The sequence below is a fragment of the Saccostrea cucullata genome, unplaced genomic scaffold, assembly GCF_032062105.1.
Source record: "Saccostrea cucullata isolate Sc308-1 unplaced genomic scaffold, CSIRO_AGI_Scuc_v1 ctg4152, whole genome shotgun sequence".
In the NCBI taxonomy this organism is placed as follows: domain Eukaryota; kingdom Metazoa; phylum Mollusca; class Bivalvia; order Ostreida; family Ostreidae; genus Saccostrea; species Saccostrea cuccullata.
Window position 1 is genome coordinate 5,592 of NW_026931483.1, and position 16,571 is coordinate 22,162.

General features: G+C 32.5%; 1 protein-coding gene across 1 annotated transcript; it reads right to left on the reverse strand.

Moving 5' to 3' along the window:
- Positions 1-714: 714 nt before the first annotated feature.
- LOC134232747 (uncharacterized) lies at positions 715-3,937 on the reverse strand. The gene is made up of 4 exons (XM_062714730.1): positions 3,917-3,937; positions 3,080-3,370; positions 1,727-1,769; positions 715-830 (listed from the first exon to the last, which is right to left on the reverse strand). Exons 1-4 carry the CDS (start codon positions 3,935-3,937, stop codon positions 715-717), a joined length of 471 nt encoding a protein of 156 aa, XP_062570714.1.
- Positions 3,938-16,571: the final 12,634 nt, after the last annotated feature.

Consider the following 16,571-nt stretch of genomic DNA (forward strand, 5'->3'; position numbering starts at 1 on the left):
TCATTAAATTACTATATATAAATTATATAACTAATAAAATTAAAGTTTCTAGGGTACAATAATTTATATAGGAAGAAGAATGTAGATTTCAATCTTCAGTTTTGTGCAATCATGCTTGTAAGGGGTATTTCATATAAGGGTAAGGGATCTGGCAAAATCTGGTCTTAGTGTTGAAAAAAAATACTGTAAATAGCCATTTTCTTCTATAATAATCTTGCAAAAATTTGGGATGTTGCAAGGAAGTCAAAAATCAGACCAAATCGTACCTTTGAAAAGTTGTATTGATTTTTACTGTACCGAAACATGTCATTGAAACTAAAAGAAAGACTAAAAAGTCTTTGTTATTGAATGTTTTCTCTCTTTATTGTTCAAGTTACAATGTTTTTTTTTTAAATTAAATACTTGATCCGTAATTTATTAAAAACCCGGCATATCCCTAACAAAAAAAATACGATAGGAAACTATAGTTAACTATAGTTTACTATAGTTTACTATAGTAAATCAAAGTTCCAAAGTTTTCACCATAGTAAATCAAAGTTACAAAGTTTTAACTATATCAAATCAAAGTTCCAGAATTTTCACCATAGTAAATCAAAGTTACAAAGTTTTTACTATAGTAAATCAAAGTTTTAAAGTTTTCACCATAGTAAATCAAAGTCCCAAAGTTTTAACTTTGGTATTATAGTTAACTATAGTTTCCTATAGTATTTTTTGTTAGGGATACTCTGGATCCAAAGGGCCTACAAGATCATCTACTGCGTACCGGCATATTGTATTCAAATTATCACAGGGAACCTCACAGCATTTTCCCCTCTCTTGGACTTTTGGATCTAGAACCAAAAAAAAAAAAATTGAATACATTCACAATGTACTTACATATATGCATGATTTTGTCTACATATGCGGTTTACATTAGCTAAGGAAGATAAAAAACTACACATGAGAGGTTTCAATTTAGCAAAGCAAAAAAAAAAAAAAAAAAAAAAGCGCTGTTTCGAAACAGTTTTTAAAAAATATTTCTTAATAAAATGTAAAAGTGTAAAAGTGGCTAGTTGCACTGGTTGTGTATTCATTCACAATGTACATACATGCGTGATTTTGTTTACATAAGCGGATTACATTCACAAAGGGGGATAAAATGACACATTAGAGGTTTCAAATAAGCAAAGGAAAAAGAAACGCTGTTTCGAAACTGTTTTTTCAAAATATTTTTTTAATATAGTGTAAAAGTGGTTAGTTACACTGGTTGTTAAATTCTAAATTTCTGAATCTAATTTACAAGTCACGTGATGTTTTTGCTGAATAATGTGATGTTTGGAAACTCCTTGTTAACATAGCCAATTTTTTCTATAATGGTGTGGTTATTGAAAATGTTGGTACTTGGAATTATTCCTGTCCAAACTACTAAACACTTAATATATACAGTATTTCATTTTTGATTTGAAGTTTCTAATCAGTTGTAAAGAAAGAAAAAAACGGAGCGCTGGGAAATGCGTCCTATTTATCAGGTGAACTCTGGTGGAGGGCAGTATAGTAGCTAAAATAGTGACACATAAAAAAAAATAAAGTTTCATCGTCCTAGATATGTATTCTATATCAATTATTATATTTATCCGACATAACAAAACAGCTACAAGAAATATCATAATAAAATCCCTTAAATGTTTTGTGGTCTTCGATTAAAATGAACATTAAAATTAAAAAGAATTTTAAAAAAGACACTTACGAGAACAATCTTCATCACCGTCACAAGAGATCCCCCAGAAAGGCTAAAAAAAAAAATTCTAAAGTACTATTTATATCATAGTATTTATATTTGCAAATGTTTGTTCTTATATAACACTTTTTGAACAAGGCGTTTTTACACCTGTGTAAAACACGTTCGTCATGTGACCATAAATTGATTGTTTAGTTATAAGCGATCTACGCAATTTCACAGTTATGTCATAAGTGATCGACGTGTTCAACACGTTCAATTTATGGCCGTTGTGTTTTGAAAAAAATAAATCCCGATAGATTTAAAACTTAAGTACCTTACAGTACAGACCAGACCCAACCTGAAACAAAGCAGTCTTAGGGCAGTCCCCGGAAGTGCTTTCTTGGACTGCTAAAGCACAAAATACACAAAGGGGCGGAGCTATCATGTCACTCAGAACCATTCTCACACATGAGTGAACAAAGCAGTCCCAGAAAGCAGTCCTAGGGACAGCTTGGACTGCTCGATCTGCTTGCTATAGCAGTTCCAGAGCAGTCCCATAGCGGCCAAGAGCAGTCCCAAAGCAGTCCCGAGGACTGCTTTCTGGGACTGCTTGGGTGTCAGGTTGAGTCTGGCCGGTTCTGTATTCGTAATAAATCAGTCAGAAATGCAAATAAAAGAAATAAGGTAACATTTTTAAGCTTTATTGGGATGTAAAACAGGTTGGCACATGATCAAACTCTTCCATAAAGCCCGTTGGGTCTTTTTGGATTTGATCACGTGACCAACCTGTTTTACATCCCAACAAAACTCAAAAACTGATATCATATTTCTTAAATATAAGTTGTATTTTGCATGCACTATGCCTAAATAGAAGTCAGGGCTTAACACATGGTGCGAGTGCACTATGAGGCGAGTGCACTATATGCAAAACCTTGACTACAATTTATAACCATGGTGCATGCAAAGTACAACATAATTGTTATTACTATGCTGACTGTTTTATAAAAGCGACAATATTTTCTCCATTTCCAATGTTTCATTACCTCTTGCATTCATTTAAGTTCACCCCTGTTATGACGGCACCTTATGCTATATATATGTCATAATCAATAGTAAATGTAATATTGAAAAAAGGGGAGGTTTACACTTAAATAACACTTAATATCAGTTTTTTTTGCTTTGGAAATCTTTTCTCAAACAGGCTTTTAGCAGTCTGCACTATAGTGTAACATGATCAAGATTTTATATAGTTAATATCGTTCGGTTATTGCGCAAGCGTTGAAAATTACCTGGATTGTCAAGAAATGCAGCTTGTACTTAACAACCCCTGTACTCTTCGTAAATAGGTACATTTTAAATGGATGAAATGCAAAGCCTTACCCCATATGTATCGGCCAGCTCTTTGCAGCCAACCTTCTCAAAATCCCAGCATAAATCATCATCTTGCAATTGCGCAGGTTCTATTTGCTCGGGAATTGGTGTCACATCTGTACTGTCGGCAATCATTGGCGAATTCTCTTCATTTTGTATTGAAGTTGAAACTGTATCTTTAACAGCCGTATTCTTTTCACTCGTACTGTCTGCCGGTGCTTGGACTGCTTTTAAATTATTTTTATCAGATTCGTCAGATTCGTCAGATTCATCAGCCTCTTCGGATTTGCTTGAGCTTGACTACAAAAAGAAGATGGGATGAAGTAGGGAAATAGCCCTTAAATTTGAATTTGAATTTATAAAACAACATTTTCAAGCTTGTACCGAAATGCTGAGCTCCTAAGCTACTAACTTGACCTAGGGGACATAATGTAACTCTTACAAGGTAAAGACTGGCACCAAATACGCAGAGGGATCAGAGCTATCTATGCATGAGGGAGATAATTCTTAAATTTGAAATAAAAGTCTGAAATTTTCTTAATATTTCTATGTAATTTTTCGTTGATTCCCTATTGTATCCATACTTAAAAGCCATGAAATAAATAAACTAAAATCAGCAATAAGAACAAATATTAATAAAACAATAATAATTGAAAAAATCATAGACTATTTGTTTGTATGAGAGACAAACAAATGTTTTTAATATTCATAATATAATGTAAATAATTGTTAATCCAATAAGATCTTAACCTTGCGCCCATGGTATGTACAATGTCCAGAAGCTTTCAATTAAGTTGCATATTTTTACAAAATGGATTTTGAAAAGAAATCTTGGATTGACTCTACCTTTACGTTTTTTTCCACCATTATTCACTTTTTAAGGGAAAATAATTGAATATCTAGAGAATTTATTTTAATCCAGTGCTACTGTATTCCAAGCTCAATTAGTTAAAATGTTTTTCAGAATGTTTGCAAAGCAATTGTATTTAAAATCTTAAGGAATTAACAATAAAAAATAATAATGACAATGCAGAAATTAACAAACACATTTCGATCAGTCTAGCTCACTTGAGTATCCAGCTTAGGTAAATTTATTATTTGAGAGGGAGAAAGAGATTCCCAAAACATACACACACCCTCACCCTCAACCTCACACACACACACACACACACACACACACACACACACACACACACACACACACACAGACACACACACACACACACACACACACACACACACACACACACACACACACACACACACACAGAGAGAGAGAGAGAGAGAGAGAGAGAGAGAGAGAGAGAGAGAGAGAGAGAGAATTATACCCCTTTCTCATTTGAATTTTCATCGCGACGATGGATTGTCTCTCTGTTTGAAAACCGTCTAAAAGAAATTCAAGAAAAAAAGGGTTATTTTAAAAAAATTATTTCAACTTATGTTACAATTCGTCTATTTCAGGAAGAGCCTAGAGGAGAAAAATTACCTTGTCTTTTGATTAACTCCCTCTGCTTTTGAGGTAAAGCTTAGACCCTGGAATCCACCCGTGAAATATAGGCACAATTAGCATATATATACATTTTTAAATGATTTCATTGTGAGAAATAATTCATTACAATGATATATATAAAAACACATTTGAACACTTACTAAAATCAAACAAACAAGTGCGAAAATAATTTTTTCCAAAACCGCCATATTATTGTACCTTAAAATTCGTTGTTTAATACAACAGTAAGAGTATCTTATATTTATAGAGAAATAACTATATATGTACGATAAATGACAACAATTTACATTACTTGTCAGTATATGCATTATGTGAACAATTCTGAATAACATTAAGTGCTTTTTTCCCAGAAAATTACCAAGAATATAATTATTAGGAACTTGATTAATGAGTATAACATAGAAATCTTTTATATGGCACATCAGAGACATATGTCGAGTTGATGTAAGAGGTGATTTAAAAGTAATGTCACATGTTTACTTAACATATTAAGAATAGAATTAATTCCTGATTCAAATGCAAATGTCATAAACTCTGCATTTTGTTTTGTTAATGAATAATGTTTTAAAGCCTAAAACGGAAACAAGTGAGAGTAAAACTTTCAGAAAGTGATTGTTTATTTCATAAATGTCCATTTCGTCCTTAGAGGCCATTAATTCAACAAGCGGCATTCATTTTCTAGGAAGAAACAATATGATAAAATAATATATATTATGTTTTTACATCTAAATTACTTCATTAGAATATACAATATTGTATAGCGGGTTAGATAAGCAGGGAGTTTATTCTGGCATATTTTGGCGTTCTGATTGCAGCCCGCTAAAATTTCAATCGCTTAGATATTTAGTACTCTTCCTGGTGTTCAACTTCAAAGAGCTGAAACCCTGTATCCGCGAAATTAAATTACGCCAAAATTATAAGCATAGTACCTTCGAGCAGGCAAAACGCCAAATTTTACATCCGTCTAGAAAATCCGCTCTTTGGTATCATTGTGTTAATAACAAATTGAAGATTGGCTTAAAAAAATACTGACATATTTTCTAGAAAAAATAATCCCCCTCCTCCACAAAAAAGTCTTAAACAGTGCAGCAATGTTAATCCTTCCCGAAGTTTTGGAGGTCGTTTTTGATTTAAAATTGTAAGTTATATACTTAACTACGGCCAATTTATATAAATAGTTCTCTTAACTATAAATAAAACCATGTTTGTTTAGTTGATCACTTAAAGGTCATTTCTAATTTTTGAAGTGTGTCATTAATCGTTTTGATGCAGTTAATTTTCATAATAATTATTAATTTTTTGTCACATAAATAAACTCGTCGCATTCTTGTGAACCCAAAATATGCTTGGGAAAAGTTATACCACTACTCTGGTACAAAATATTTTAATTTACTGACACATTTGTATTTTCCATCCAATACCGTCATTTGTGTTAAAACAAAGCCATTTATAGCTAATATTTTCCTAATGTCTTAGTCACCTTTCCCGGCAAGTGGTCGTAGACAGATGGTAATCGGTGGTAATGCCTTAAGTATCAGTCACATCATTCAGGGATGGGATATACGATGAGACACCGATGCCTTTTTTGATCAAAATGACGTGGTTGCCGGCCGGAAACCTGTAGCAATCGGACGGTGACTGAGGCCATTTGGCGAATCGGTGGGGGTCATCGGTAGAAAAAAAGTTGTAGTTAAAAATCAGCGATGTCTCCACCGATGTCCCACATCGCTCCTCATCGGCAACTCATCATTAACGCATCTTTCAAGGGTTGACCGATGTATGGCCAAACATTTTCAAGTGTCCGTTGAATCTGAGGTCATCGGGGGTTGAGTGGTGGGCAATAGACATCGGTCGATCAAGGGTCAATGTTCGACCAAACACTGGCCTATAGTCGACCAACGTACGAACGATGTTTACCAATATATGAGCGACGTTATATACATCGGCCGATTACCCTGGAACATCTTTTTATGATTAACAATGCATTGCTAGGAGCTGGGCCTTTGTAGGTCCGACCGGCAACCATGCCATTTTTATCAAAAAATGCATTGGTTGCCAATCGTATATCCCATTGCTAGATAATGTGTCTGATACTTTAACCCACCAATTACCACCGGTCTACGGCCAATATGACAGGAAATATGACCATTAGTCACAGTCCCCGGCCGGTGGGCGTAGACCGGTGGTAATCGGTGGTAATCCGTGGTGTGAGCGATGCCCAACATCGGTCCACAACAGCCAACCAGTCCTTAAAATATCAGTCACATTATCCAGCAATGGGGTGTACGATGGGCAACCAATGCGTTTTTTGATAAAAATGGCGTGGTTGACGGTCGGACTTATAAAGGCCCCGACATGCATTTCTAATCATTAAACGATTTCGCAGGGTATATTCGGCAGATTTATATTATATATTTATATGATATATCAACTTGTTTGCTGAATCATGTAGACAGGTTTATACAATTTATACTTCATTTAAGTGTACATCTGTAATATTATTAAGTGTCACCATTATAATGTGTTGCCTAATTGGAAAACTTACGAGCCCTGTAAATTGTACCGTTAAGACATTGGTGAAATAAGTGAGTGAGCACAGGATTCTAGACGAAACAAATGCAAACTTTTTAGCCTTAGTTTAATGATTAGGTATATGGAGTACTTGGTAGTCAAAGTATGAACGCAATGGCATAGAAAACGGCATTACATATGTCGTCAAAATACGACAACACAATATCTAGGTTGTATATAAAAGCATTGATACATGTATAATAAAGACAGTAAAAGAAAAAAATATATAAATTATTAAAAGAAGTTGTTGAAATTCTTGTCTCAGTTTTACAATGAATTATACCAAAAGCAAGAACTTGCGATTCGAATAAGTTTTGTATTATGAACACCACATGCTGGATCGCATATAGTATTGCGACAACCCTGGGGTTTACACAGAAGTATATATACGATGTATAGCCGGTCTCTTTGGGCATATATCAAGAAAAGCATGAGCCTGAATGCTGGACAGTTTGCTCCTCGGAATACCTGTGCTTAGGAAAATTCACCCAATTTGAATAAAAGGTCGCTAATCATTGGCAAATTTCACTTAAAATTAGTTCATTTTAATAACTAATGAAATAAACTGATAAAAATCAGAATGTTCCGACTTATAAATTTATCCTTATACTTTAAGAAAACATCTGTTAAATGGTAAATAAACAGACGACTTGCGATTGTCGAGAAATATGGGAGTCGATTGATAATTAGCTTGTTTATTGTCTAATGACGGTTAGGAAATATTTCAGCCATATAGAATGTTTTTATTGAGGTGATTTAAGCAGGAGTTATTCCCCATTGCCGCCATATTGTAGGTCAACATCCACAGATCCCTTCATTATTAAAACAAGTTGAATTTGTTATACTGGTTACCGAAGTAAAGATACCATTATTTTTCTTATGAATATACGTTTGAAAAGCCTCTATTAATTCATAATCTTAAGAATGTAAATATCTTCCTGCATGCATTTTTAAAATTATGTGCTTAAAGAGAAAAAATCAGAACATCGCCGTACAAGACGGCGGTGAAGGGGAAAAACTCCGAGGCTAAGTATTTCATAGGAAAACGGTCTAATTCGACGTAGATGTCAGTGAAACAAGCTTATTCAGAGAATCTCTGTGCCCTGCGTAAGGAAAAAAGAGCATGTGTGGATCTAGAGTGGCGTCGAAAGTGGGCCGAACAACTTTAAAACATTATCGAACGGGCCATGCATGTGGAGTTATGGTATAAAATTTCAGTGCAAAAATCAGAAACATCTCGCCCGAAAATATTTGCATAGCAATTTTGACAAATTATATTTTCATTTCGGAAGTTATTATTTTTTTTATTCATTTTGTGATTTTTTATTCTAAGTTTCTCGCAAAATAATGTTAACCAAGTAGGTGGGAGTAAAATTTTTACGAGATATCAATATTAAATGTTTTAAGGGATTTCCATTTTCTTGTGATGTCAAAGATTTTAGCAAAAACAATTATCATAACAGACGCATACCCATTTTAATATGTCTTATTGAAAACCGCTTTTTAAGAGGTGTAATGTAAATAAATTATTATATTATTTTTCTCTCAAAACTCTCTGATTGGCACAAACGTATTCACATGATCAAGTATATAAAAGCATAAAGAGTTATGCTACTATTTATAAGTAGAAACTTAAGATAATTATCCTTCAGTTTTTACAATTCAGAAACCAAATTTATAATATTGGAGTTCTTCCGGAAAGATGTAAATAATATAAATTCTGTCTCATTAATTTCAAACTAAATATTTTCATGAAAAAATACATGTATAAGCACTATAGAATGTGTTATACGGCATTTATTTTAAATTTTGATTCGACTATCAAATAATCATTTCTTATCACTTGAAGAATTTTTGTTTTCTTAATCTAATTAGAAAATTAAAAATTGAATTAGTATCCTTTATTTCATAAAATTATAATAATTACTTAGACATCTTTTTAAGGTACCCGAATTTAATCATGATAAGAAAAAGAGACACAATTAAGATTGAATAATAAATCTTTATTCAAAATATTGCTTCCGGAAAATATCTGATTATAAATTAATTAGCTAGTGAAAAAATCGCTAAATTGAGACTAAAATGTCACTGAAAGGTGACGGAAAGGTAACTGAAAGACGACAGAAAGGTCACTGAAAGTCGACGGAAAGGTCACTGAAAGTTGACGGAAAGGTCACTGAAAGATGACTTAAATGTGTCCGCTGAATGGTGACAGAAAGGTACCTAAAATGTAACTGAAAGGCACCTGAATGGTCAATGAAATTTATGTGCCATTAAGTGGCTGAATGGCCACTTAAAATTCACTGAAAGCCGCCTTTCAGTTTTAACTGAAAGGTCTTGTTTCTTCCTGTGCCTAAGCCAGTATGCTCACCTAGTAAACTTTCTTCACCGTTCTTATTTTGTTTGCTTTTGATTTCTAGGAACAAATTAAACACCACGATGTTGTTTTTTCCTAGCTACTGTTGCTATTGCATGACTTTCAAATTTGAACCACCACTACATGGAGATAGTGAAATATCTTAATGATAAACATGGATTTAATTCTGAAAAAAAATCTTTGACTGTATACTTTTGATCAACGAATTTATCCCCCTATCAAATCAAAGTTTCAAAAAATCATTTGAATAAACTGAAAAAGATAACCCTCTGAATTGTTTTAATATCACCACTTTCGGCCCCCGAGGAGATAATAAAGACAAAGTGTAACCAGTGCAAGTGAAAAATCTTTTTCATTGATATGACATCAATATTAATTTGTTAATGAAGTTGTTTACCCAAGATTACAAGATTTTTACCATACATTAGTAGATCGACTTCGATTTCTTGTTCAACTCATCAAATTCCGGGAGATTACTAGTATGACTGGAAAAAAATACATTTGCAGCAAATATTTATAAATATCGTAACCGAGATTGGTGTTCTTGAGAAGAACCTTTATAAGATTATTTCCCTTTATATGCCGTATCCCCAGCAACACTTTCAGGAAGCCTCATTATTAGCTACATATACATGTACTACAATGACCATAGTTTGATCCTTTTTTGAATTCACACTTATTTAAAACGTTCTGATTTTTTACCACAGAGGTTGTCGATACCACTAATATTTACAGGTGAAACCTCTTCATTATAACACGTAACTACTCTTGAAATAGGATATGACCCTTTGTTTGAGCAAATCCGAATCCGAGTGTCCAAGGAATGCTTCTGAAAATTGTGAAAATTATTATAAGTAGAGTTTTTCTCTAATAATGAGCTTAAAATTTGCAAAGTTTACAGGCGAAAGGAAAGAAGAAAGACTAACACTTGAAGATTTTTATGAAAATTACAAGTTATTAGGTTTAAAAGAGCTCGGGTCAACTTTTTAAAAGCAAAACAATGTCTCATGCATTTGATTTTTTATGGGGGGAAGAAATGCATTGAGTATCATTTCAGAGGAGAAGGAGGGTATTAGAGGAAAGTATGTAAACTAATGATGTGTCGAAATAGATTCATTTGTCTTAATTTCAGTAGAGTGGGGCAAATATCTTTGACAGTCTAAGAGTGTTGGATTGGTTCCAGAGGGATGTTATGTAGTCATACATTGTATTTGTTTTTAACAAAATGAAGAGGAAATAAATGAAAGAAAATTATTTTTATATTCATGTACAAGAGCATATAATAGGGGTATCATTTATATAAAAGAACATAACAAGAAAGAAAACTATTGTTTACATACAGTAACTGTTATAGTAATATAATACAGTGGTACCATTATTTATGTAATATACATGTCACATACAAACATTTTAAAGGAAGTGTTTGTTGATTATACTGTAATTAGTTTTAACTAAGTTATATAAACTGGTCAATGATTTCAAAATTAATGACAAGTTTATACCATATTTTTCTTCCCATGCCAAATTATCCCTCCCTCCTTTTTTAACGATTTGGTACAGAGATTTTGACATGCAAAGGGAAACCTAAAGTAATTATTTGGGAAACCCATACGTTCTAGCATTCTCGATAACTGACCTTTTTTAAACAGTTTTGATGATGACGTAGATACTGTTTTTGGAATTAAGGCAATGTGGAATTTTATCAACCATTTGTCATCAGAGATAGTATCTAGTGAGTCTCATTCTTAGTCTGAGCCCCCTTTTTAAAGATACAAAATTTTAGCAAGTGCAGACAATACAATATATTTAAAAGTGTATATATGTTTAGGAATATGAGAACTTTGTATGAATAATTCTGAAATGGCAAACCTTGAAATATTTTATTTCCTGCTACTTGGACGATAGTTACTTAACAGCTAGAATTTTGAAGGAATATTTGGTCACTTCTCTGTAGAGTTAACTGTTACACATTTTTCAGGTACTGTAAACCAAGCTGATAAACCAATAGCAATACGTTTTTAAGACCATCTTTTAATCAGTCCTTTGTATTTCTTTACAAGAAACACACATACCTTATACCAAACCTTGGTATCAAAAAAAGTCATCAGAATATATCATAAATCGTTTCCAGATTTTGAAAAATCAATTACAAAAATTTTTATACCATTCCAGAGTAAAACGCCTTTGGGAATTTATTTGAAATAAATTATTATATTATAGCACAGTAAAATTTCCTTGGAAATCTTTTGCGGAAATGGTGTACACAAAACCTTTTTAGCTTCTTCCGTAACATTAACTGTGATAAGATTCAATCAGGCCTTTATAAAAACACCGTCAAACTAATGCATTACAAACCGTCAAACTAAAACATAACATCTCAATTTCGTGATTTATACCTATGAAAAAGTTAGACTGTAGTCGAGTTTTTTTAAAAACAATTCTTATATCTAAGGCCAACGTAAAAGCAACATCGCATCATGAAAAGATGATTAAAATTAATTTTTTAACACTTTTTTTTTACCAGGTAAAGTCATATTAAAGCAAACATGGTTTCTGAAAAGCAAACGGTTTCCCAAAGTTATTTGTAACAATGATGTAATATATTTGATACTTGATATACTACTTAACTTATTATTTTAAGTGATCCTACACAGGGAAAAGTGGCATACGTGAAATTCATGTGATAATCTTTTTCTTTGATAATTATATAAATATATTTTCATGTGAATATCATGTGAATATAAGTTTATATGATATTCACACAAATCTTTTTTTTTTAACTTTCATGTGAAGTTTTCTTTGCATGATATTTATGCGATATGCTCTTCATATAAAACAATAATAACTTTTAATATTTTTAGATCCACCCATTTGATATGTTATACTTATCTTTACAGATGCCCGCACGCCAAGAATGTCAGACGACAGCGGAGAGGAACTGATGCGTTTGTCGGTCAACGGTCATAGGTCAGACGACCTCCAAAGGTCAATATCCAGGACAGAGAGACTCACGTCCATTGAGGAAAACCAAGGGGAAAATGCAGCAAAACTTTAGATCAAGATGTTTTGAAGTTTAATACGTTGTGGAAGACGTTTCATTGTGTGACTATTTTTCTCTGTCGATCCTACTTGACTGATTCAAGGTCGTTCACATGACCAAGTATACAACATCATATAAACCAAATGTTTCTATTTCAATCTTGGAAAAATGCTCATAAACTCGATGCTTCTAAAGTAAAAAATACATGTGTTTTATTTTATGAAGCGGCAAAACTGATGACAACACTACGTCAGTATTACATGTACATTTCTAGCTGTCATTTGTAATTTTATGACGTCATAATGCATATTAATGCATTATTATAAGAGAAACATTTAAGTATTAGATATTTGTACTTGTATTTTAAAAACATGTTATTGAAAAATGTGAAATAATAATAATAATACCAATATATACATGTACGTCTGACTTGATACAATGCTTTAAAGTACATTGATACTCTGATAGGAGAGATAACTCTTAATGACACGAATGTCTATTATTCCCTTATAAATTTGTCACGTTGAAATCGCAGCACAGTTAAGGTAGGACCAAATAGATAGGTCAAATTTTTCCTCAAATTCAATTTTTCTGAAACTTTGATATTCTGTTCTTGGATACAAAATCTCTCTTTATATATAATATGAAAGAAATTCAACAGCACATTTTTTGCCCACATAGTCTGAAATATGGCCTATCAGACCCCTGTAAGAAGGATGTGAAATCAGACATTCGACTTGAGAATGAGCCTTATTTTAGAATTTTCTATTGATCTATTGCAAATTTGTGTAATACTTTTCATAAAGATAACCTTTTTGTTACTTTAAATCAGTAAGTCACATTGATACTGGAAAATTTGGATAAAATATTAAATAAAATAGAACATACATGTACATTGTGTTAGAAACTAAAACTTCCCATGAAAATATCCGACAGTTTAAGTTATCTTAAAAGAAAATCTATGATTCAATTTTCGCAAAAAATCAACAGAATGATTCAAATGGGTCCTAGAATAAAATGTATAAAAATAAAGAAAATTGAACCGATAGTTTCAGATATTTCGGCGATTTAAAAAAATTCATTAAAAAAAACTTGAAGATTAGGTAGATGACGTCACAATATTTGACCTTTGACCTCTTGATATGACCTTGACCTTTGTAGTATATAAAGAATAAAGACTCCTTATATGTGTGTCCAAATATCACCCCTCTTTTATTTATGGAACAAACGTTGCACTGCATTTTATAACACAGTGTTACATGCTAGTTTATTGCACTAAGATAGCATATACACATTCCAAAATGTAAGCTCCCATGTGACCAATATATAGGTTTCTCTGATTTTTTCACAAAATATAACGCAAATATGCCAAAACTTATTATTTTTCTTTCAGAGATCATTCATTGTTTTCAATATAGTAATATTATTCTTTTTTCCTCCAGTACTTTTTAAGAAATGGGTTAAAATAGAATCCACGGGTGTTTTGTCCTACCTTAAGGTAACAAATGGAAATATCGGTGATTTTTAACATAAAAATACATACTTTATTAGGATGTCGATTCTTTTAAGGAATTCACTGATATCAAAAAAATGTAATGTGGTTTAAATCTACATGTTGGGGACATTTAGATTTTTTATTTAGACTTGTCATGTGATGTCGACATCACATGACCTTGGCAATTATACTTGCAGTTAGAGGTCATCTATAAATTTCAATATTGCAAGGGAATAACCAAGATAAAAATCTTAGTTTATTTTATAATCCTTTTCAACACTATATGTAGTTTGTGAAAAGTGCTGCGAACCTATCTAGATTTCCTTTTTTAGTTGGTAAAATTTAATTTGTTGGACGGCAGGTTAAATATTTTGCTGGTCAACTACATTAGATATAGCTATTATTAATTTATTTGCCAGATTTCAAGAGGTTTGCAGCACTTTTCAAATATCTTAATGCTTCTTGAGTTTATGTGTAAAATTTTGACAAGATACATTGAGGGTATGCCCTTGCAATAAATCGATTTATTAGGGCCTTTCCGTTACTTTTCCAATGAATTTGCATACAAACACACGATAGTATCGCTTGTCTGGAGTATGCACGTACAGTTTATAATAAAATACTAAAATAGACATCGCATCCAAGTTAACGGCTTTTTATTTTACTGCAAATAATATTTTATTTGAGAACAAACGACATTTTTCATTGTAAAAAATGTGCCTCTCACTGTGTACAAACTGCGTCATTTTTGAGAGATGACGTCACATTGACAAGTGCATTGCGATCGATGCATCGTTTATATACTGTTGTGTGGGATTTAACAAACGAAAAAACGGCATGTAATAGTAAATTTGTATGTAGTATATAGCTGTCCAGCTGTTTGAAATAGCAGATAATTTCATTTTGTGGTATTTTATAGACTTTATTTTATGTGTGACGTCATAGTAAACATTTCCCGTACAAATAAGGCCCCGCCTCCTTACTGTAACCTTAACTGTGCTGCGATGCCTTTTTTGTCAAATTTTGCCGTGCAAACCATGCTATAAATGTTTTTACTTTATTCAGTATATACATTTCCTTTGGAAAAATCATAGAAGTTAAAAAAAAAAATTGTATGAGTGAGCAGAGAATTTATGAGCCTTAAATGCATATCGACGTCTCACTCCCAGCTCCAAGGTCTCTACACCTAAAAACTGACTTTGATTAGCGAAAGGCTATATTTGTGTCAAAGAGCAGGTAGTCCACATATATTAAAATACTAAATCACTATCATTATTTGGGGAACATAATAAGAATCATTAATAACAATTCTTTAAACTTTGTTTAGGGAACATAACTGATTTTAACTGTAGCGGGGGCCGTTACTGATAATCCCCAATTACACGAAGATGTGAAGTTGGAACATGCTTGAACAACTGTCAAATTTAATATCAATTAGAGGTAGGGAATCGCAGCGTATACACAATTGTTGTATAGTGGAAGTGTGTTTTAACCTTCAATATAGTTTTATATAAGCATTATACATTCAGTTTACATGTACAATTTATAAAAAACTTTTGAAACTTACAAATGCTCTTAGAGCCATAGATTCATATAAAATTGAGGCATTGGATGTTCTATACGGAGTTTACTTTTGTTTGTTGCTTGTAGTTGCAGCTATCAGAACATGAAAAATGAAACATTTATTATCATAAGATTTATATATTGTAATCATAGTAGTTAATTGTTACAAAGAATAATGTTTTAGTTTATCATCTTCATATTTGTAAGTAGTTTTTTATTGAATTACCAAGTCATAGTCAAACATTGTTATATATTTGTCGCAAATGTTTAAACCAATGCAATTCACGTGTAACAGTATTCAAAAATTGATTTCAAATTGTCTTTTTTAATGTATTCTGTTTCATTTTATCATTGTGTTTAATCACAAAAAAAATGAACATTCTAAAATCATTTTTGTAGTAAGGTATCTTGATTTTTTATATACATTTACACCGGTCACGGTAGCCTAGTGGTAGAGCGTGCGCTTCGTGATCGGGAGGCCCGGGTTCGATTCTCGATCGCAGCGCCGCGTCATACATAAGACGTAAACAAAGGTAGTGATTGTTCCTTCGCCAAGCGCTCGGCACTAGAAGTGAAAGTCACGAGTCTTTCGGATATGACCTTAAAAACGTATATCCCGTGTCCCGGTAGGCGCTGGCACGATAAAGAACCCTCACTGCTCAATGGCCCTGAGTGCCGAGTATAGGTCAAAATTTGAAGCCCTTCACCGGCATACGGTGACGTCTCCATATGAGTGAAAAATTCTCAATAGGAACGTTAAACAATATACAATCAATATATACATTTACCTTCATAAAACTGAATGTCATAGAAAATTACCTTCATTAAAACTGAATGTAAACATAATCTACACAGTAAAATAGAGAACCGAGAAAAAAATAATGAAATTTTTACCTGCTTCTGGTCTGTTTTAAAACTGGTTATATTTAGATCAATTGACTAGGT

What these genes read in the sequence shown, in the direction of transcription:
- LOC134232747 (XM_062714730.1), bottom strand. Translation starts at nt 3,937, where the DNA reads ATGGTGGAAAAAAACGTAAAG. An exon ending in TGGTGGAAAAAAACGTAAAG is followed by an intron (nt 3,371 to 3,916) that starts GTAGAGTCAATC and finishes TTCTTTTTGTAG; the next exon opens with TCAAGCTCAAGCAAATCCGA. An exon ending in AGCTGGCCGATACATATGGG is followed by an intron (nt 1,770 to 3,079) that starts GTAAGGCTTTGC and finishes TTTTTTTTTTAG; the next exon opens with CCTTTCTGGGGGATCTCTTG.